This window comes from Stegodyphus dumicola, chromosome 10 (assembly GCF_044657685.1).
Source record: "Stegodyphus dumicola isolate Sdum_Otavi_A_Nest chromosome 10, ASM4465768v1".
In the NCBI taxonomy this organism is placed as follows: Eukaryota; Metazoa; Arthropoda; class Arachnida; order Araneae; family Eresidae; genus Stegodyphus; species Stegodyphus dumicola.
In genome coordinates this window covers 180,120,451-180,145,805 of record NC_140777.1, presented here as the reverse complement: position 1 = coordinate 180,145,805, position 25,355 = coordinate 180,120,451, and the positions used below count along the sequence as shown (strand labels likewise).

The following is a 25,355-nucleotide window of genomic DNA, read 5'->3' as shown; positions in this document are numbered from 1 at the left end:
TCTGCGAACACTTATTCTCGAAATTTGGTGATATTTCAGTTGATCTTCAAGCCCCAAGTAGAGTAATAGGCATGGAGGTGGGAAGTTAACCCCATGGTAACACGGGAGGGAATATCTTGAACGTCATTCGCCATTGACATTTACGAGGACCAATAAGAAAGTATGGTAGAGTGGGGAGAAGAATCTTTTAGGAGTAATGCCAAACGGGTTTTCTTCTGCACTTGTGCTGCCTTAAAGGAAGGTTCGTGCGAGGCCTTCGCAGGCTCTGAATTTTAACTTATCCTGCAGATCTGCGTGAAGACACAAGAAAGGTGTGCATTTTCTTCGAATTGCTTTGAACTTACAAAGCGGGGTCCTAAATAGGAGAGTGAATTTTGAAGGCACATTTATCTACAACTTACTCATGGCGTCAGTGAAGGATATGGAGTTCTGGGTCGTCGATGGCAGTTCCATAGAGTACTTGGACCTAAGAACATGCGAATTTCAACGTGAGAAAATACCACGCGTAGTTTCCTCTTTTGATCTGAGTCTTCGATCTACTCCCCCGACTGCCCCTTATGTGCCATTGATTCCAGTTTTCGTAACAAAGTCGGGCAGAAAGAGTGTTTCATTCCCTGATTGGACAACCACGGTTTTTTTCGACTTCAGCAGAAGTATATTACAAAAACTTGAATTGATCTGCGAGGAAGATATAGCAAAGTTGTATGTAAGTCATTTGAGAGCGTTCTGTCATTATGTGGCGAGATCTTTTTATCCTGCTATGTGCTTTTCAATCAGTTTATCCCCGCAAAGGAAGTGTAGATCTCTCCGAACATCCAGGATAAAGTTAATCAACTCACTTAAACTGGAAGCGACATGGAAGCTAGTAGAGATTCTCTTTGGCAAAGTTCGTTTAGATTCTGACGTTATGATGGATATCCTGGACCCATTAATCTCGTGGAAAAAATTAGCAAAGTTTTCCCTTAAGAGCGATCCTGCCATAACGGATTCTATTTTATCTCATCTTCGAAGGAATCAACGTTGGGTGACGACGGAGGAGTTGATAAAATTTTTTTCTTCGAATTACGTGAACGTAGCAAGACCAAAACATATTTTGGTCTTCCTTAACCATGGATTTAAGAACATGTATAATCCTGTGTCAGGCGACACTCTCTTACTTTGGAGGATTTCAAGCGATCGAAATATAAAACCCCGTTTTCGGTAAGTCCTTTTCTTGTATATTTTTCGGATCATTAATGGCTGTCTTTATCCAGCTGACCGTTGAATGGTGGCAATTTGATTCTGGCTCGATTGTATAAGTGTTTCTATTTATTTTGTTATTATTTCATGCCTAACGTAAGCATCACAAATGAGTCCCCCAGGAAAGATTTCTGTCTTTCATACGTTGCTTTCACATATTTGGTTAAAATAAACAAATCACGATTTTTTTTTTTTTTTTTTCCCCACCTCAGCTATTTCTGCTACAGAAAAACTCTGATTATTCGATCTCTTGCTATTCTTTTTACCGAAGGAAATTAAGCTTTTTGTTAACTCATTTGTATATTTTTTATTTTTCATTTTTCAAAGTAACGTTAAAAAAAGATAATTTTATATTTATATAACGGGAATCAGAAGCGTACTCAGTGGTTGCACTGGGTGCCTGACCTCCCCCAATATCGCCGAATTATTCCAAAAACGATAGCAATTTAAAAAATTTCTGATCCATAAAAATTATAAGTAGGGCAAAGGGCGTTAGACCAAGAATGCTATTAATTTCGTTTTGGCATTTTGCATTGAACACTTTAAATGTCGGTTCACTTTTCAAATTGTTGCCACCAAATATTAGCACCTTGTGTTATATTTAAAGAAATTAAATAATGAAAAATCTGCATAAATGTATGTATGCGTCTTGCATTGCGATAAAACAACAGTACCTGGAGCCGAAATTTTGAAGAACCTTAATCCTCAACCGAATATGGGCATCTGGAAGCACTAATTTGAATTTGTTTTATTATCTATTTCATATTTTGTTAGGCGTTAAAGAATTTTTGATTAACAAACTCAACGATTTCAAAGCCAGGAATGGCAACCCTACGAAAAAGAAAACATTTTTATCGCCTCATTTTAAAATTATTTTGCGATATTGCTGTTGAACTGAATTTTATAGTTTAAGTGTGAAGTAACTGATATTTAATAAAGAAAGGTAAAACACGAAACGTTAAAAAGGTGTCTTTGAGGGGACTTTTGTTTTCGTTTTGCGATTTTCATTCGAATCACTGTAAAGTTTTGTTTCACTTTTCAAACTGTTGCCATCCAATATTATCGGCCTATATTATATTTAAAGAAATTGAATAATGAATAATCTCCATAAATGCATGTATGTGTTCTCGCGTCCTGATAAAACGACGGTACCTAGAGCTATCCAATTTTGAATCACGTCATCCTACTGCAATTACGGGCATCTGGAAGCCCAAATTTGGAATTTGTTTTATAATTGATTTCATATTTTGTAAAACTTTAACGAATTTTTGATTAACAAACTGAAGGATTTCAAAGCGAGGAATAGCAACGTTGTACAGATGAAACATTTTTATATCTGCGAGACTCTGTATCGGACTAAAGATAGGCTCATTTTAAAACTATTATCCGGTATTGCTTTTGAACTGAATTTTATGGTTTAAGTGCGATAAACATGATATTTAACAAATAAGGGTAACACACAAAATGTAAACAAAACAGCCGTTTTGACGTAATTTAAAATCTGAAAACTTTCACATGTTCTTTTTTCTTTAAAATGAAATCGGAATTAGGTTTATGGTTTAAGTGTGATGATGATATTTAATAAATAAATGTAACACATAAAATATTAAAAGACGCCCTTTTGGATGTAATTTAAAATCTGAAACCTTTCAGATTCTTATTTTATTTATTGTTTATTCTTATTATTAATTTAATTATTTTTATATTTTTTATTTAAAAGCAGAATCGATCTTTAAATTTACCATAGATCAGAGAAACTGTTTGAGTCTTGGCGCTAATTCAACTCATTATCCGATTTCACGTAAAGCGGAATGGCTTTTTTTCTTAGTTATAAGACCTGAAATCAGAACTAAGCGCAAATGAGGATAAATTCTACAGTGGGAGTGGGGGAAAGAAAAAGAGCATTCTTTATTCAGTCCCACAAACGTCATAAAAAATATGGAGTCACAGAAAATCATAAAGGTAGGAAATATATTCACTTTCATCATTCTTAGGACTCCAGAAACTATCTCCTTCCTCGTTATATTGCCCACCAGCGGTCGAGCGGTAACGTCGCTGAACACTGGTAGTTCGGTCTGAGGTTCGAATCCCGCGAACAGGCTGGCTGCATGGGTGTTTTCGTGGTTTACCTCATGTGTAACGTGTATACGAGCCAGTTTTCCTTAGAAAGTCCTCCACGAAGGCATCCCTCCCTTAAGGCAGATAGTCCTCGAGTGCTTTGCCGTAATCTAATAAACCAAACCAATCCTAGTTATATTAAACATTTAGGGTTAGGAAATTCGGTTTGATCACTCGCCAGTTAAAAGAATATTTTAGAAGTGAGAACGAAATTATTTAAGTTCTGTTTAACTACATTTTGCCGTATTAAATCATCTTTATCATCTTTATCTTAAATCATCAACATAACAAACGTGTAAAAAGTTGCTTTCTGATTAAGCAAGCAATGTAAATTGATATTATTTTATCACCTTTGAATTTTATTTCATAATCAATTTTTTTAAATACCTATCTTTCTCTTCTTTACCTTTTTTCTGATCAAATGTCTAAAATAAGTGTAATTTCTTTAAACTTCAGAAATTCATCCAAGTATCTCTCTTCACGTTAATAATTTTTTAAATATTCACTAACTCCACATTCTTTTTAGCCAAAAGCCCAGAAAGGCTATTAATTTGGGTTTGACATTTTGTGTTGCTTCATTGTAAACGGCGTTTCATTTTCAAACTGTTGCCACCCAATATTACATTCCTGCATTATATTTAAAGAAATTAAATAATGAAGAATTTGCATGCATGTATATATGTTTCTCGCATTGTGATAAAACAACGGTACCTAGAGAAATTAAATTTTGAATGACATACTCTACCACTCGAATATAGACATCTGGAAGCCCGATTTTGGAATTTAGAATTTGTTTTATAATCTATTTCATATTTTGTACACCTTTAACGAATTTTTTGATTAAGAAACTCAACAATTTCAAAGCGAGCAATGGGAACAATGCAGGGGGGGGATTTGAAAGGTTTCAGACTTTAAATTACGTCCAAAGGGGCGTTATTTTTGTGTGCTATCCTTATTTTTTAAACATCATGTTTTTCGCACCTGTGGGCCCACCAGCAGCCGAGCGGTAAAGACGCTGAATACTGGTAGTTCGGTCCGAGGTTCGAATCCCGCGAACGGGCTGGCTGCATGGGCGTTTTTGTAATTTTCCCCACGTGTAACGTGTATATACGAGCCAGTTCCTTAGAAAGTCCTCCACGAAGGCATTCCTCCCTTTAGGCCGATAGCCTTCGTGTGCTTTGCCATAATTAAATAATCCAAATCCAAACTCCAAATTTTCGCACCTAAACCATCAAACTCAGTTCAAGAGCAATATCGCAAAATAAGTTTTTTAAAATGAGGATATCTTTAGAATTTCTGATACACAGTCTCGCGCGATAAAGATAATTTTTTTTTTTTTTTTTAATACAAGGTTGCCATTGCTGGCTTTGAAATCCTTGAGTTCGTTAATCAAAAATTCGCTAAAGTTTTACAAAATATAAATCGATAATAAAACAAATTCCAAATTTTAAATTTGGGTTGTTACTGAACAGGAATGTACCCAAATTAAAAATGAGCATTTTAAATTATAATGTTGATTTGCATATATTTTATCTTGCATGTAAATAAATATATACTATATACCACTCTATAAGTATACATTAAAATAAAGCAACTTTTAAGCTACTTATTTATATATATTGTTTGGTCTGGTTTGTGTGATTATAGCAAAGCATTCGACAACTATTTTTCTAGGGTAAGGTTGCTTCAGTGGAGGAATTTCTAAGCAAAACTGACTCGTATACATGTTACACACGGGGAAAACCACGAAAACGCCATTACAACCATTTCGTTGACCGGGATTTGACACCCGAATCGACTTACCAATATTCAACGACTTTACCGCTAGTAAGCCACACACACACATCCATATTAAATTATAAAAATTATATTTATGTGTCGTTTAAAAAGTGTAATTCAGTGCAATTTAATCATAGAGCGTTATAAATATTGGGAAATCTCAGATCAGCGGCACTTGGCACAATTTTTTCCGCCATCTTGAATCACGAAAATTCACCATACCCTCGGCATGGAGGTTACCTCCATGACCCTCGGGGGGGGGGGGAGCGACTAAATTTCAACTCAGCAGGAAAATTTGATTGGTCAACGGTACACGTCACATCTGACGTCAAAAGCGGGGTGTTTTAGATTTACCCCACCATGGGATTACCTGCCATTTTCGGTTGCTTGTTTTCTGAGCTCCGCAGTGATATTTTTTGGCGGGCCAAAAGTGTTTTTTGATAAAATATTTTAATTGGTAATTTAGGTATTGTTTGCTTGTAATTAAACACGTGATTACAAATTATTGTAAAGTATTTATTTTTGAGACAAACTTTTTGTAATCTATTTATTTTTCATATATTGCCTTTTGAGAACAGATAAATTTAGCGGAAATTTCCTTTGTTGAACAAAGGAAAATAAAAAATGTTTCAGAATAGCAAGCCGTGTTAGTTTCAGTCAAACATTAAATATTTTAATATCATATGCTACCATTTGTTTGTGTCAAACATTAAATATTTTAATATCATATGCTACCATTTTTTTGTGTCAAACATTAAATATTTTAATATCATATGCTACCAGTTTTTATTCATTTTTTAATATTTCTGATGACAAAATAAGTTTTTTATTTTCTATTGTAGTACATAACTTTTTGTTATAACAATGGAATATGAAAAGATAGCAGTATTTGAATGTATGTACTGCTGCAAAAAGTACAAGAAGAAAAAGGTTTTATATGAACACATTCGGGAAGTACAAAGTACCTGTTGTGGCTGAAGGAAATTTGAAATGTCCTATTAATGCCTGCAATTTTTCATGTAGAACGTTTGAAGAGTTAAGAAATCACGCAAGAGATCAACATGGATACACTCTTAACTCCGTTGAAATGACATTTAATACATATGAAGGTAAGATATTAGAAATTTGCATTTTCTGCGATAAAAGTTTTTAATTTGAATAGCCCCAAACTGAGTACAAATTACTATTTTTGCAAATTCATTCATCAAGCTGGGGAATAAAATACATCTATTTTTGTGAGTATAATTGATAACAGAATAATTTCCTTAGCATCTTGCTTTTTTCTGTTAGCCTGATAAACCCCCATTATTCTTCAGTAAAAATATTTCAAAGTAATATTTCTCTTCCTCAACTATTTGAAATATGAAGTAAACATTTTCTAAATAATAAAAACATATATAGAGATGTACTGCTACATAATTATTTATACATGTAATTCAGTGCTTCATTAAAAAAAAAGACTATCCTGTTATTACACAAACGGATCTCTTAATGCATATGTATGATGAAGATATCAAAAATAATGTGGACCTAATAAAAAAATTGTTAAAATCTTTATTAAAGTGGCAACCTTCAATCGTAAGTTTAGTATCATAATGATAGACACTTATTTTATTATATGTAAATGAGGCTTAAAATTTATTGTATGTTATTTTAAAACTACTTAAAGAAATTTATTCGATGTCTTAAAATTTTAATAACCTATACACATTGTATCAGTTATCAAGAAACAGGCTACAATGTTTTTTTTACTTTAGACATAGGCCAGATGACACTCATGTTATGGAAAATGTCTGGTGACAATTTGTCTCTTAAGAATAAATTTCTTGCATTATTATACAACTTTGGGGAATATGTTTTAAGTCTTGTTTAGCCGGAACACGAGTACTAGTAACTGTCAAATAGGAAGAAAAATATGCCAATGTACAACTTAAAACAGAGTCATAGCTAGGGTTTTCAGCGCCCAGGGACAACTGAAGGTTTCGCACCCTCTACTGCTTGCCAAGGATGGAAAACATTTAATTCTAAAATGTCGTAACATCAGTTTGCCGCCCCTTGGATTCTGCACCCGGGGACAGATGCCCCCCTCTAGCTACGCCCCTGACTTAAAATTAGGCAACTTTATTTCAGTGTAGATTTTAAATAAAACTATCAGTTTTGAGAGCAATTAGACACAGGTCTCTCTTCTTGAAGAGAAAAAAAATTCTGCTAAAGTGACCAGTATCTATTTACAATCAGTGTCAAAATAAGATTTTGGTTAGTTTTAAATTAGTAATTTTGTTTTAAAGATTCACTAGTGCACAATTACAATGGGCTTTTATATTGTATGTAGGCTAATGTTTACCCTTCAAATTTAGATTTCTTACAATGGAAAAGTGAGGAAGAACGAAGGGAAAAAATTTCTTACTTTTTGAGAAGTACAATAACTCTTAAAAAAAAAAAAAAAAAAGAAAAGAGTGGAAAAAGAAAAAAAAGTTACTTCCTTTGTAGTCGATGGTGGGAAAAAAAGTTACTTCCTTTGTAATCGATCTGGATTTTATAATTCTAAAAGTAAAGGTGTAAGAGCTATAAAATCACAAGGTACCTGCAAAATAGAGGGGCACTGTCCATCTACTATTGAAGTTACCAGTAATGGCATTATTAAGATTTTATATTTCCAAACACACGTGGGACACACATATATGTCTGTAAACATATAGAACATTTGCCATTAACAAAAGATTTGCGAGAAGTGATTGCAGGTAAGTTTCTTTATGAACTTGATTTATAAAACAGACATTATTATACAACATTATCATATAAATGCAATATTTTCAGGTAAGTTAAATGAAGGCATTCCACCACAGAAAATATTAGATTCCACAAGGAATAGTATTAAAGAAGACATTTACAGGGAGCATTTATTGACAAAAAAAGACATACATAACATTTCTAATTCTTACTGTATTGGTAATGATGAACAATATCATCCAACTGATGCTGTCAGTTTAAGGATCTGGATAGAAAAAATGAAATGTTTAGATGATAATCCAGTTCTTTTTGTAAAATTCCAAGCAGAAGTAGCAGATCAGCACTTGGAAATTAGTGACTTCTGCATCATCATAATGACATGTTCAAAAGCATATGCTTTTAAAGTTTGGATCCGATAGCATATGCACCGATAGCACACATGGGACTAATGCTTACGATTTTCAATTATCGACAGTTTTGGTCATAGACGAGTTTAATTCAGGATTTCCTGCTGCATTTTGCCTAAGCAATAGAGTAAATTTAGGTTCAATGCAAAAATTTTTTCAGTGTATTAGGGACAAAGTTGGACTGCTGTCTGTAAACTGCTTTATGAGTGATGATGCACCAGTATATTATACTGCATGGACATCAGTAATGTGTGATGCCAAATTTAGGATTCTATGCACCTGGCACGTTAAAAAGGCATGGCTGCAAGCAGCAAATTCAATTATCCTCTCAAAGCGAAAGGAAGTTTTGAAATTTTTAAATGTAGTATCTGAATGTCATGATATAAAAGAATTTGAAGCACTGATATCTGATTTCCTCAGCAAACTCTTTGCTGATAGAGATACAGACAAGTCTGCTAATTATTTTGCTTCAAATTATGCAAACAGATGTGAGTTGTGGGCTAAATGTTATAGAAAAAGATGTAACATCACAGCTAACAATCATCTTGAAGCATTGCATCGAGTTTTAAAATATTCTTATCTTGATGGGTTGAAAAACAAGAGGGTTGATAGGTGCATTGCGAAGCTTATTAATATGGTGCAAGATAAATGGTTCCAGAGATTTATCAAAACAACAAAAGGGCCAAACACAGCAAAGATCAACCAAACAAATTTACGACACAACAGAGCAATAAATTTTCCAGCTAATAATATCACAGAAATCAATGAGTTTTCTTGGCATGTGATTTCAGAAAGTGACCCTACTCTTGAATATACTGTTACTCAAATACATACACAATGCATTAATTGTAACATTGTTTGTAAATGGTGCAAAATTTGTAACGATGCATTTGTATGCACATGCACAGATGCCACGATTAAAGGAAGTGTCTGTAAACATATACATGCAATAATTTTAAAGACAAGATTACCTAATAGAGAACAGCCAGCTAAAACTAAAGAATCAAATGATGTAAAATCCTTTCTTGATCTATCAGCACAAAAATTTAAAAAATCAGGAACCAAGCACCATATTATAGATCAACTGAGTATCATATCAAAACTTGTAACATCAACAACAGTAAATAATATACCTTTGGGAGATATTGAAAACACACTGAATAAAGTGATTAGAAAATTAAAGAACGAAAAGCCGAAATTGAACCTACAAATAAAAAAGCAGAGAAACAAAAGAATTTCTTTTCTACGAGAAAGAAAAGAAAAAGTCCATGCAGTACTGAAAATATTGCAACAGCTTCATACAAGAAAGCTGCTATAGATGCATTGGAAATAATGAAACTCTTATAATTCATGATTCTTTTGATCATGTATATTGATATCTCATCATGTAAATATATTGTATATAAAATAATCTCTAAATAGTTTATAAATTAAAATATGATGAATTAAAAACAGTATATAAATTTAAAATGCTCTTAATCTTATCACTACTTCATCCTTGCTAGTTACACAAGTAATTTATTAATCAGTTTTTGATCTGCATATTCTGTCGCAGTATTTCACTACTAAATTATTAGTGTAAAGTTCTCCAGTTGATGGTACACATACAGTACAGTTAGCAACATCATTTTACAAAACATAGACATATAATGTGTTTATTAGGACGTATCACAACAATATGTGCAAAAGAACTAAAAGTTTCAGCATGAAATATGCAGTTACAGATTAAGTCAAATATAGATAGTAACATCATATACAGATAGAGAACATAATGGGAATAACAATCGCACTTGATTATTACAAAGGAAATTCATAATTCAGTATCTGCTGACAAATCAGAGTGTGCTGGTATTTCTCTAAATAAATGATTAAAAATGCCACAAAAATATAATAAGTGCTTTAAAATTCTTAAATTCATATAATGTAAATCTTAGTGTTTTTGAAAATGCTACTGTATTTTGTTATTGAGCCGCTAGTTATAATAACAATTTATGAATAGTGAAAACTTAAATTATTCCAAGAGAATTGATTAATAAATTTCATACAGTAAATAAAGCATTGGGCTGCAAAAGTATGCAGATATATGACAACCAATAACAGAAATAAAAATAAAATCTTGAAAAATTTTGTTAATTGGCGAAGCATGCAAGAGCTATTTATTTATCTTGTAAACAATACATTTTCAGTAGAATCAGTACTTTAAAAAATTGATATACTTTGGAAACATGCTCTGCAATGTAGTTGTTTTGTGATGAAACTGTTGATAGTGATGCTTTGATAATGCTTTTGTTGATTTGCTCCACACAGTAAAACTGTAGAATTTTTGTATACATAGTTCTTGCTTTTATGTATGGATGCAAATTATACAGCTTTTAATTTTTCATGAAACTTGCATACATATTAAAGTCAAGTGACTTTTCAGAATATTACAACATTATAAATCTCACACCTTGAGATTACTAAGGCTTATACACAGATTTCAAAGGAAAATATTGATATAGACACAAGTATATAGTTTCCATTAATTAACACATTGTTATTGATGTGTGTATTTAATTATGGCAAAGCACAATAGGGCTATCTGGCTAAGGGGAGGGATGCCTTCGAGGAGGGCTTTCTAAGGGAAACTGGCTCGTATACACGTTACACATGGGGAAAACCACGAAAACACATATGCAGCCAGCCCGTTCGCGGGATTCGAACCTCGGACCGAACTACCAGTGTTCAGCGACTTTACCGCTCGGCCGCTGGTGGGCCCATTGTTATTGATGAAGATCTCTTTAATGATTCTTACATAAAGCTATTTGGATTTTTTTCCAGAGAAAAAACAAAGTTTCGTTTAACCTGCGAGCACACGCACCGATCCGACGAACACTAGAACACGCGCCGGGTATGTCATACCCGAATAAAAAGTTTGTAATTAAAAATTTGCCGAATAAAATTAATCGGTTTTTAAAAGAAATTAAAATGTAAAACCAAGTTAATACTTCATTTTAGACAAAATATGAAAGAATAAGGAGAGGTAAAATTATTTACTTACAATATTTTGAACATTGTTTACAAAATGAGGTCATATGTTCCATACATATACTCGTACTTTTGCTACAATTTTCACAAATGTATCTAGTCTTTCTATCTTTTTTCTTGGGGCACCATGACCACCTCTTGTAAGTAATTTTAGGTTTTTTGGGGGGTGGTTCATTGTTAACATGTTCATCGGTGGTCAGTGTTTGTCTAGAATCAGGAACTACAGATGCTCGTCGTCGTTCATTTTGAACACTTTCTATTAGCTGCATCCCTAAGGCTTTGAGAAAAGTACGCCTGGTACGGTATTCCGTTGGTGGTTCCTTCTTTGATAGTAGAATTATTCTTGCATTAATGGCAGCCACATTTAACACTGAAAAGAAAATCACCATAGGCCATTGACGTGCTACTCTTGCTGTAGAATACGCAGCTGTCATCTCATCTACAACATCGACTGCTCCTTTTGTCATGTTATATAATGTAATGATTTCAGGCTTTTTAGATTCCCCAATAGATTCATCGATTTGATTGCCGGAATGCATTGTGGATAACAGGATCGCACTCTTATTTTTTTTTCAGCACATAAGATACAAGTGTTGCTTCTTTCCGAAAATTGAAGAATATACTTCTCTTTTCTTTGCCAGAAACTCAGGTGGGATTTCTCTCTCATTTTTACGCATTGTACCTATTATCGTAATTTTCTTCTTTGGGAGATCTTGAGATAATTCAAATCCCATATACCAATTATCAACTGTTAAATTTCGACCAGAGTTGTATAAGGGCCTTATTAAACGTTTGACAACTTCGCTTGCACCATTTTCAACTTGAAATGGCCCATCTGGTTGTTTACCAGCATAAATTTCCATACTCCAGGTATAAAATACCCTTGCGTCTACAAGAGCAAATATTTTTATGCCATACTTTGCTGGCTTGTTGGGCATATTTTGTTTGAAGGAACGACAACCTCTGAATGATTCCAACTTCTCATCAATGGTCACATACTCTCCTACAGTATAAGCCTTTTGGCAATTTGTGACAAAATTTCCAAAAAATTCTCTGATCGAAGCTAATTTATCAATGTCTCTTCTACTGGGACGATCTCTAATGTCATCAAAATGGAGGCATTGTAAAAGAAAGAGGAATCGGTTCACTGACATTGTTTCCCGAAATATGTCCATTCCTGTTCCGCCTGTTGCCCACAAATCTCTTACGTTCACATGGGATGATTTATAAACTCCACATAAATACAGCAATCCAATTAAAGCTTTGATTTCCAACTCATTTGTTGCTTTTGCATCCCGTTCACGAATGAAATTTCCACGTACAATCAATATAAATATTTGTATTGTCGACTACATGTTTTAACATATCTTCATCGATAAGCAGTGACCAGGAATCTAAAGGTGTTGAGACGTCTTTAGAATACTTCGTATTTCTAGGGAGTTTAGTTATAATATTTTTGGCTCCAATTCTAACATTAGTCCAGAATTTATTTTTGTTCCATTTTACTCCATTTTTTCCAACATAAAACTCATTGCTACATTGCAAAGTTTCATTCTCTGTATCTGAATCACTACTCTCTATGGATGAATCATGATTACTATTATATTCTTCGTCATCAACATCTTCATCGTCTTCACTAAATGAATCCTCATCAGAAGAAACTGTTTCAAGAATATTTCTCAATCTTTTCATCTCTTCATCGTAAGGAATATACGGCGCCATGCTTACAACTTAAGAAAAACCTATACTTGAAAAAAAACCGTTGCACCTGTCATCTCAGGAATTTCCCCCATTTAAGTATGTGGCCTTGAACTCAGCTACACCAAGTTTCGTCCTTTTATGAAAGAATAAGTGATAAATATACAAAAAGAAAAAGGCCCATGGGTATGACATACCCGTTGCGTGTGCTCGCGGGTTAAGAAAATAAACCACAGAATATTCTTAATTTTATTATAAACTTTCATTACATCACATGAATCTTTAAACACTGAACTAATCGTTTTCAATTTAAATCACAAATGTATTCATATTGATTTATTGACAGTATGAATAATGACCAAAACTTAATATTATCTGTATATAGTAAGAAATCATTGATACATAGGGTAAAAATAAGCATGAAGTTAGACTATATTAGCATGCTAATGGATCAACTAATTAAAAAACTTTACCTAATCATTTGTACAAGATTATTTAATGAACACAAAATGTATAGGAGTTACTCCAACCCTTTTTTGACCGCGGACACATTCTAACATATATTTTGAGATCTTGTACCCTTATGACTAAACATTCAAGCAGATTTCAGGCATGATAGACTTTTAAGTGCTTCTTTGTCATGAAATAACCTTATGATCATTCCATTCAACTACTACAAATCAAGGAAAGGAGAATTAATTACCAGTGTTTTATATTTTTAGCCACTTGATAACGTTACATAATATGGATTAACTCAAAGCAAATTCTACTGATTATAATCAGATAATTGCATATCTCTTCTGAGAATTTAGATTCTTCCGCATTCATTTCTTTGCAGATTTTGCTCTAAATGGATTTCAATACATATTTACCACTAATAATCGCAAATGATAATAAATAACAAATTAATTTTTATTCTAAACATGATTTGGGCTGGCTGCATAGGCGTTTTCGTGTTTTTCCTCATATGTAACGTGTATATGAGCCAGTTTCCCTTAGAAAGTTCTCCAGGAAGGCATCCTTCCCTGTAGGCAGTTAGCTCTCGAGTGCTTTAATCAAATAAAAACCTATTTTTAAACTATAATTTCAAATTTTGTATTTTGTCCTTATTTATTTCACTAAATAATTGAAGTCCTCTTTAGTACATACACATATCAGGCGCTATTTTATCTTCATTTACAAAATAAAATGGTTGAAGTAGTTTTAGGACTTTTCTCTCATGGGGAAAAAATATCTGCATTTTATCCAATTTCCTTTATGAAAACTGAAGTTTTCATACCAAACGAAATTCTTACAATATAGCCTTCCTTACGAACTCTCTTATTTACCATATAAACCATTTCGGATCTTTGCTTTGGTAAATGGTCTAAGGCCTTTTACCAGTATATGGCTGTCATAATCCCTAAGGAAGCATATTAGAAAAACAAAATGGTCAGCTATACGCAGGGTATAATTTCAAAAATTAGAAGTACCAGAGCCCTTTAGAAGACCTTCAGGAAAGAGGAACAAGAATAAATAAGAGAATAAGATGACTAATAAAATCATTAACAATTAAAAAAATTAAATAATTCATTATTAAAAAAATTAATGGTTAAAGTAATTAAATAATTAAAATTTAATAAAATGCAAAGTCATAAATTAGAATTTAATAAGCAATTTTTAATATAATTTTATTATTAAAAATAAAGTTTCCAAGACCAGATTTCGACTGAAATTATTGTTCAGTTACATAAAAGAAGTGCCAAAGCCTTCTTATTTAGGGCTCCGGCTAAAATGAATTTTTCTTAAAACTAAGAAGTACCGGAGCCAGCCTCCGGTGGGCAGTAATTTAAGCCCTGGCTATACGGATATCTTGTTAAAGCAAGAGAAGAACCCATCTTTGGTCATGACCAAACATGGCGCATGATGAGTTTTGATTGTAAACCACGAGAGGCGGAGTTTAAATAAATGACGTCACCAGAGCCGAGCCAACCAATCAAAATTTGAAATTTAGTCTCACCCATCCTCGGGAGGAATTTTTTGACTCCAAGAGGAAAATGGCATCAAAAGGTGCTTTTCCTCTTCAGTCCAATATTGGGGAAAAAGCTCTGCTGGACGAAAACCGCGATGGCAAAGTGTAGCCATTTGCATTAAGAAGGTAAACCATACACCTAGAACAAATTACAAACGATTCATTAATGTTGCGATTGAGTTAATCTATGCACTTTTTTTTTCATCATATTATTTTAGATTACGATATTATTAACAGCATTATTAACTTTTATACTTCTCTTTTTTAATTTTTGAACAATTATCAATAATGATGGTTATATATGTCTGAAAATATGTTCTTCATATATATGCAGTAATTATTACGAAAATGCAATATATATCACATAGTTAAAGATGAAAGTTAAAAAAAAAATAAAATATACATGTATTTTCACAAGAATATTACATCCCTGAAATATATTCCAAGCTATTCAATCATCCAGTCCGGTTTATTATTGGACATTCCGGATTCTTTTTTGCACATAATTTTGTTTAATAAGGTTAAGAGGGTTATTTTTATTCCGATTATTAGAGGTGTTTTTTTATTCCGTTTATTAGAGGGTTATTTTTATTCCTTGTTTAAGTGCAAAAATTGTTTTCATGTAGGTAAACAAAGAAATGTATTCCTGAAATGCATAACTGCAGGGAAACAAGATTTGTAACAAGTGCTTCTATGCCTTTTCACGACATTATGCAATTTTTTAAATTTCGGAAAGAGACCAATAAAATAGACTAGGATAAGGTTAATTGAATTTGTTTGTATTTATTCCATAAAAAGTTAAATCATAAAATATTATTTTTGTATAATTTCAACGTTGTCTATAACAGTGATTTCAAACTGGCGGCACCCGAAGGAATTTTATGTGGTCGGCGAAAGTATTTCAGTCATGCATTTGCTGCAAATACAGTGATGCAAGGATTTCTATGTTTTACTTAGTTGAAGTCTGAGTTTTCAATACTATTAAACATGAACAACAACACGTCAAAAAAATATATAAATATAAATCTCATACAAAGATTTGAAGATACAAATTTAATTAACTTTTATTCGTTTTTCGTGAAAAAATAAAGAAACTTTTGCTCATGTTTTGGCTAATGGTTTAGATTTTTCACTGATATACCCAACTTTTAATCCACAAAATCTATATAAAGAAATCGGTGGCATATGCTTATAACTTTATACTAACTTATTAGCATTTCAAAGTGTAAGCTGGAAAAAGAGCGTATTTTATTCCATGAAAATGAGATCACTTTATTCTGATTAGAAGTGTAATTAATTTATTTAGGTCTATAATTAAAAATTTTAAATAAATTTTTAAAGTTAATTTATTTAAAAATTAATTATATGTAAATACACATGGGATAATGTGAGCCATAAGGACGAAAAAGGAGCATGTTTTGTAATTTTCTAGTGTAAAAATAAGATTATTTTATTCTAATTACAGGTGTAATTATTTTACTTAGAAAATAATTAAACAACGAATTCAAAACGTTTACTGGCAAAGTCATGTGATCATCAGCACAAAGATTTATCTACAAAGTCCCAACGCAAAGTATCTACATACTGTGGGTAAAAAATGTATTTGCACACCTACAATTTTGTTTGCAATTCATAAAAAGAAGCATTAAGAAATAAAAAAATTGGTATTGCCAGATCAGAATAAGTTTAATCATCCAAAACAAACAGAAAAATTACAATAATATAAATAACAATGCTTTTTTGTAACGAAATTAATATATCTCGTATCAAAAAAGTATTTGCACACCTGCATGAATACAAAAGAAATAAAATATATAAGCAAATTTCAAATAACTAATATTTAGTATGCATTCCTTTAGTATCTATTACTGCTTGTAATCTTGCTGGCATTGATTTAATGAAATTTTCTGTAACAGTAGAGTCAGTATTCGACCACTCTTTAATAAGGGCAGATTTGCTTGAAATCTTCCTTTTTCTTATTTTTAAACCCAAAGAATTCCACAAATTTTCCAAAGGATTTAAGTTTGGTGATTGTGGTGATGTGGCAAGTTTTCTGGGTACATTATAAAGCAACCACACACGTGTTATACCGGCAGTGTGCTTGGGATCATTGTCTTGCTGAAAATAGTACGATATTACTGATACCCAATTTTATTGCACTTTGTGTCAAGTTATCTCGCAACACATCAATATAGGTTCGAGCTGTCATATTCCCATCAATGAAACACAAATTACCAACTCCTTTGCTAGCCATGTACCCCCAAATCATAACAGAACCTCCTCCATGTTTAACTGTAGGTAGCACATTTTTGGTATGAAAAGCAGTACAAAGTTTTTTCCAAACTAATTCCTGCCATCTCATTTAAAGATATTGAACTTACTGTCTTTGGAGAATATGACATTTTTGCAGAAATCAATTGCCTTATTGATATATTCCTTAGCGAATTCAAGTCTCTTCAGTCTATTTCGTTCAGTTATGAGAGGTTTTTTTCTTGGAGATCTCCCATAAATGTGTGCATCGTGCAGGACATTTCGAACACTTTGGGCACAGATTTGAAATCCAGATGTTGAAGCGACATCATTGGCTAAAGTAATTGCACTAACAAAAGGATTTTTCGATGCTTCTCTTATGATTTTTCGCTTCATTCGCAGTGAAAGTTTCTTTGGGTGTCCAGAACGCAAGTTATTTGATGTAGATCCTCTTTCTTTATGACGTTTTATAACATACCGAACAGTAGAGAAGCAAACATTTACTTTTTTACCTATTTTTCGGCCATTTTCACGTAGAACTTAGGCCATTTTCACGTAGAGAAACAATTTTTTCTCCAAACGAAATCGGCAATTCAGATTTCTTAGGTGCCATTACAATTTGAAATCGACAATCAACTCATAACGTTTCCACAACACCTACTTTTATAGTCGTCTTACGTATGTTATTTACTGCGGGATGACTGTCAAATAATAGCATAAAAATGCAAATTTGCTGAAGTTGAGTTGAGTGTGCAAATACTTTTTTGACATAAGATATTTTAATATTGTTGCAAAAAATGTTTTTTATTAATATTATTGTATTTTTTGTAATTAATTTAAATGAATAAGCTTATTCTATTTTTTAAATGCCAATTTTTGTATTTCTTAATGCATTTTCATATAAATTGTGAACAAAAATATATGTGTGCAAATACTTTTTGTACCCACTGTATAGGAAGAAAATACCCCTTTCCTTTTTCCCTCGGTAAAGCGGTAAAGACGCTGAACACTGGTAGTTCGGTCCGAGGTTCGAATCCCGCGAACGGGCTGGCTGCATGGATGTTTTCGTGGTTTACCTCATGTGTAACGTGTATACGAGCCAGTTTCCCTTAGAAAGTCCTCCACGAAGGCATCCATTCCCTTAGGCAGATAGCCTTCGTGTGCTTTGCCGTAATTAAATACACCAATACACACACCTTTTCCCCTCAGTTAACATCTGAGCTAGCATCCTAAACAGTCTTCCACTCAATCAAAAAAAGCCCAACATTAAGAACCAGCGTAAATTAATTTACGCTGATTTTATTTTTTTTTCAGCGTAAATTAAAATTTACACGGACTTTGCTTTTGATTGTTATTCAGAGTAATATTTAAACTAAACTAAACTCTTCGCACTGTTAGGCGCCTATCGCCCCAAGTTAGCGAACAGGATTTCGGGAATCTCGCCAAGTGCCGGTTATCTGAGTATTCCCTAAATATTTTATCGAATTACTTCGCTTCGTAGACTTTTTGTAAGTTTCATCATATTTCTTAAAGATAATCTCAATGTTAATTTCATTTTCAAGCCGTTTATGTACCTTATTTTTCCTGCTCTGAATCCTATTTACAGAATTATTTCTCACGATTATAGCTGAAAATGCAGTTTTATTAATGAAGAATTTAAAGGGGTTCATATACCTTAAACCCCTTATGGGCTTCGAATTATGTGCCTGTTGCAAGAATTGAGATATTTTATTTATTTTAAAAGTAATTACCTCCAACTTTTTACAGCTGACGACATAATATAGCTGCTTTGGAAACTAGTAAACAGAAATTTTGTGTTGCCACAAATATTTTTGTAATTTAATCAGCTTTGTGACAAAATTTTTCGTCATTTTTCCACCTTGCGCGCATGATATTTTAAAAATGTCTAATGGTACATACTTGAAATTGGATGGAATTCTTTATATGGGCACTATTTTCTAACTGAACCGAAAATCTGATGAATATTTTAATATTAAAAAATGTTATGCACGGAAACATTACAGATTTTTTTAATAAAATACATTTTATAAACTTAACTCCAAATAAAATAAAAATTGTACAAGAAATTCACAGTTTTTTGGTTTACAGTAGTTTTCAAAAGTTATAAAAGCTATATATAAACCGTGGAATTAAATAATGTGTGATTGTGGCAAAGCCTCGAGGGCTATCTCATAAGAGGAGGGATGCCTTCGTGGAGGACTTTCTAAGGGAAACTGGCTCGTATACACGTTACACATGGGGAAAACCACGAAAACGCCCATGTAGCCAGTCCGTTCGCGGGATTCGAACCTCGGACCGAACTACCAGTGTTCAGCGATTTTACCGCTCGGCCACTGGTGGGCCAATTAAATAATGAAACAGATAATTTTAAACTGTGCGCGCAAGGTGGAAACATGACAAAAATGTTTGTCACAAAACGGATTAAATTATAAAAATATTTGTGGCAACACAAACTTTCTGATTACGATTTCAGAAAGCAGCTACATTATGTAGTCAGCCATAAAAATTTTGAAATAATTGCTTTTAAAATAAATAAGTTATCCCCAATTCTTGCAACAGTCACATATTCGAAGATCAAAAGGGGTTTAAGGTGTATGAGCCCCCTTAAGGATAAGAAGAGAATTAAGTCCTTTTCTAATTATTCTTGAAGCATTTAAAAAAAAAAAAAAAAAAAAAAAAAAAAAAAAAAAATGGCACATTAATACGAACTGAACTAAGGTGCTAGATAGATAAAATAAATTTATCTGCATTAAATAGAATTTTAGTCAATTTTAATTGTCATTTTCCCTCTAATAAACCCCTCTTCAGAGTTCAATAGCAGTCGACAGTCGATCAGCTATTGTCGGGGTTCATTTGAACCCAGGATGTTATCATTTGCTGATGAGAATAGATGCCGACAGTTGATGAGAAACTGATATTTAACAAATTCTAATATTTAATTGAAGAAAAAATATTTATGTATCCAAATTTTTCAAGCCCTATTGCATACATACAGAAATACTCTCGTAATTAGAGATACATATACGTTATTTCCTTCGTAATTTTCAATATAATATATATTTATATTTGTGATTAATAAATCTTTTGAAAGGAGCGCCATATTTTAAAATTATTATTTAGAAATGCATTAATATATTTAGGAAACATATTTCTCTCTTTTCTCAGGCTCACTGTAGTCAAGTCGATAGGCCCAATGAATGGAAAGATCGATTTGTTAATTCATTCTTAATTTCAAATCGCTTGAATGGACTCACAGTGTAAGCTATACAGTGAGCTATAAAAATTTTAACAAATGGTCTGTACTTTATCTTATGAAAACAAAGTATCAGAATCTAACTAAATGTTTCACTTCTTAGAAAAATAGAAAATACAAATATTTGAGAATAAAGAGAAAATATCTTTAAAACAATGAAATTTAAATTTGCAAAAATGTAATAATTACAAAGTATCGCACATTAAAATATCGAATAAACTTATTCTGCCTAAGCTCGCTAAATGTAAAATAGATTGTGCAGTCAGAAAGCTCTCGTTGTCACAGAAATATACTATTCATGGGGTTTAAAGGCTTGAAAATTAGATTAGATGCAAATTTAACAAATGAATTGAATGAACCCTCCTACAGCCTACCACTATGTGTAAGCATTTTCGTGGATTTCCTTAACCCTTTCAGGGGCGGTAGTTTCGCTTTGAAACCGCATTTTCAACATTTTTTTAAATTTAGAAAATTTGGTTTTTTTTCCTCAAAACCGCTGCTAAAATTAAATTACTTCTTAAAGCTGATAACAGATGGCAGCAGCAAACCTTTCTGGGCATCCATTAATTGATACGAATCATTCAAAAATAGCTTCTTTTGCACGCTACTCTTTTTGACCCATTTTAAAAACAAAAAACCCAAAAATTTTTAATTTTTCCACAATATATTTTATAAGCAGGCATCAATGAGTAATGAAATGGCCTTAGTTCACAAAATAAAGTAATGGAACCCTTTTAATTTTGAATGTTTTCATTGCGGTTTCAGTATGAAACCACCGCCCCTCTGAGACATCGAAGAAAGGATCAGATGACGCAGTCGCGAGATTCTTTGCAGTTGTGTTTATTGCTTTCGGAACACTGCTGTAAACAGTTGGACAATATCTTCATTTGAGTGACTTCAAAGATGAGGATTTATGGAGCTTTTGAGAGAGGGAAAACATTTATTATTTTTTACAGAGACACTGAAAAACACTCACAGTTGCGTTTTTATTATGCTTCTCTTAGTGGTCGCTTTTCTCATGCTTCTAGTTCATAGTAAAATAATTGTATGCATCTTACTTAATTTATTATATTTTTACATATAATTTTCTTAGTTTTAAACATAATTTTTTAAAATATTTCCTAGTTTTATGAAAGTAATTTAGTGCATTATTTGTTACTTTTTGTCTCATACTTTTTTGTTTCCTGTTTTAAATTTTTATTTATAATTAAAAATGCGTGTTTATGCAAATATTACTTACTTCATTAGTTCAGTAATTTACTAGTATAGTCTGCAATTTGGGTTACGTTCAGATACTTTTCAGCAAAGTAAAGATAAATAAGCAAATGCTTAGTCTTAAATGCTCTAGATGGGTGCTGGTTTCAAGGCGAAACCGGTCCCCTTTCCATAAAGGGGGACGAAAAAAATTTTTTTAAACTCATTTATGTTTTTAGGACCATTGCATGTCATTATGCTTACTTTTTGATAACTTTTAAAAAATCATAACATTGCGCCCCTGAAAGGTTAAGGGGGTTCATACACCTTAAACCCCTTCACACCCTTCGAAAATGTGACTGTTACAAGAATTGGGATATTTTATTTATTTTAAAATCAATTATTTCCAACGTTTTTCAGCTGACTACATAATATAGCTGCTTTCTGAAATAGTTATCAGAAAGTTTGTGTTGCCACAAATATTTTTGTAATTTAATCCGCTTTGTGACAAAATGTTTCGTCACGTTTCCACCTTGCGCGCACAATATTTTAAAAATGGCTAATGGTACATACTTGAAATTGGATGGAATTCTTTATATGAGGCCTATTTTTTAACTGAACCCAAAATCTGATGAATGTTTTAATATTAAAAAATTTTATGGACGAAAACATTACAGATTTTTTTAATAAAATAAATTTTATAAACTTGACTCTAAATAAAATAAAAATTTAACATGAAATTCTTAGAATTTTTGGTTTACAGTCGTTTCCAAATGTTATAAAAGCTATATATTAAATATGGAATTAAATTATGCAACAGAATGTTTTAAACTGTGTGCGCAAAGTGGAAACATGACGCAAATTTTTGTCAAAAAGCGGAATAAATTATAAAAATATTTGTGGCAACACAAACTTTCTGGTCACTATTTCAGAAAGCAGCTATATTAATGTAGTCAGCTGAAAAACGTTGGAAGTAATTGCTTTTAAAATAAATAAGTTATCCCAATTCTTGCAACAGTCACATGTTCGAAGATCTTATGAGTTTTAAGGTGTACGAGTCCCCTTAAGGTAATGTAAATAAGTAGCTTCTCCGTTCTGCGGGGCTTACGCTTCACGGATGCCCAATATAGTACATTTTTTTAGGGCGGCAACCTTCGTCGATTGGCGACGAATGTAGACTTCAGGCACCGTATTATCAATTGCTGCGAATTGTCTGTTCTTTTTTGTGTTATACAAAAAATAAATTCATAGTCCAAAAGATATATATTCAGTACTGTTTGCAGTAAGAATTACTGATTTGTTATTCAGATAAACCCAGGAATGCGGAATTTATTTACTCGGGACTTTAAAGGTTATGTGGAAACAGATATTCTTTTTTCAAACTAGACTTTGTTCTTTCTTCAAAATAGACGTTGTTCTTTGTTGACGTGTTGATGTTAATACCATAGCTAATGTGTTGATGTTAATACTATAGCTAATGTGTTGATGTTAATACTGATGAATTAATACTGTAGGTTACTGTAACGATTAATAATCAATTTACTTAACCTTATTTCATATTTATTTCCTAATGTATTTTTGTTTGATATTCCATCTTATATTAGCTGTTATAAAATTTCTTTACAAATTTATCTGAATTTATATTTTCCACAAAGGCATCTCTCATCCAAATAACTGTTGAAAGCCTTGCCATAATCAATTAATTTAAACTCATTTTAATTTTTTTCAAATGCGGTTTATATCTATTTATATTTTCTTATATATTATATATCTATATCATATATGTAGAAATTACTTTCAAAACATGAGGAGAGCACGAATATTGCATTCTTAGATGCTTTATTTTACTAATAAGAAATAGATAAAAGTAATAAAAGGTATGTTAAGTAAAAATTAATATTGCAGGTGATAGTTATACTTCGTCCACACAGGATTCATGTAATGATGAACATTTCTCACACGCTATCAGTTCCACAGGCACATAGGCTCATGCCTTGAGAGAATACGTTATCTTCTTAACATCCACCGCTAACTTTAGATAATATGAACGGCTTGGCTTAAACATCAAAGGAAACCGTCTGTTTCCGTCAACCCCTTGGAGGATAAGCAAGCCATCCGCTTGCTTCTGCCAAAGAATGTCTACAATACATATTCTTTGCTTCTGCTACTCTCAGTGCTTAAATTGCGCCGGAGCCCGGCTCCGGTACCTCTCAATTTTTAAGATAGATTACAATTTTAGCCTGAGCGCACCGGAGCCGTAAATAAGATGAGCTCCGGTACTTCTCTTTATAAAATGAACCACAATTTAAAGGGAAACAATTAGAATTCCTAACGTTTTAGTTTAACAATAAGCAGACTTTGCAATACTTTTTTTTTCCCTAGAAATGCGAACTCACGAGAACATGAGACGTTCAAGTCCCAAACAAGTTCAAGTTAAAGTTTCCGCATGTGAGTCCCCTCACTCACTTTGCCTTTCAGAAGGGAATAAATTTGGGGGGGGGGGGGGTTTGTTTAGGAACGCGTAAATTTCTCGCCATGCCATCATAGCTACTGTATTGTTATCGATGCTTACAGTTAGTTGTTTTCGTTGGAAGGAAAATTTGTGTTTTTAAATGTGCGTTAAGTGACAGCCAGTACAATAAGAGTGAAATACTGAGATAAACTGCTCATGCACGTCCTATACATCGTCTTCCCACAGTATCCACTGATGGGGGAGGAAGCGTAAACAGCAACTTTACATTCATCCTTAGAATGGTGTCCAAACACCGGGGTACCTGTGTTCAAAGACCCTACCCCCTGTAGAACAAAAGTACTTTCGAATATTGATTGGAAAGAGAAATATACATATAAAAAACGTTACAACATAACACAACTATGACAATTATTATTATTTCTTTTCTTTTTTTTTAAATAATAATTATTGCTATTTTCTTTTTTTTATATTTATAAATATTTATAAATATAATTATTTTTCTAATTAATTTTTTAATATAGATATATACATGCAGTCATCAGTAACAGGAAAGGTCAGTGCAAGTCTCTCAGTGCCAAGTGAGATACAATTGCATACAATCACATTTATGTAAACAAAACTACACCGACTTCAGGAAAAGAAAAGTAGATGTTACATATTCCATATATTGAGAATGGCAAGTGGCCGATTCAAATTACGAAGATCATTATAATCATATGTACAGATTTTAATTGCCGGGTTGTCAATACTATTTTGCATTTCTTGGAAATTTTTAGCAAGTTTATAATAGAAAGATCTCAATTGAACAATTTTAAGTTCTTCGTGTATTCTGTTATTTCTCACATACCATGGGGAGTCAGTTATTTGTCTAAGTACTGCGTTTTGTGCAGTTTGGAGCCTTTTACGTTGAGTTTTTTCGGCAAATGCCCATACCGGTCAAGCATAACACAACATGGGACGCAAAATGGACTTGTAAATAAGTAACTTATTTTCTAATGATAAAGCACTGTTTCGAGCAATTAAGGGGTAGAGTTTCATTTTACGCACTCGAAACTTCTGAATAATATATGTAATGTGTGGGGCCCATGTGAGAGTATTGTTGAGGATCACCCCAAGGTAAGGGACCTGCTTAGACCAAGGGATGTCAGTGCCATA

At 32.6% G+C, this 25,355-nt stretch overlaps 1 protein-coding gene across 1 annotated transcript in view; it reads left to right on the top strand.

The window, feature by feature from the left end:
• Nucleotides 1-214: 214 nt before the first annotated feature.
• The window catches only part of LOC118182833 (uncharacterized), a 47,529-nt gene continuing 22,388 nt past the window's right edge, over nt 215-25,355 (top strand). Inside the window, exon 1 of the mRNA XM_035352228.2 lies at nt 215-1,200. Within this exon, the coding sequence (XP_035208119.2) occupies nt 404-1,200 (797 nt within the window). The 5' untranslated portion in view covers nt 215-403. The remainder of the gene's footprint in view (nt 1,201-25,355) is intronic.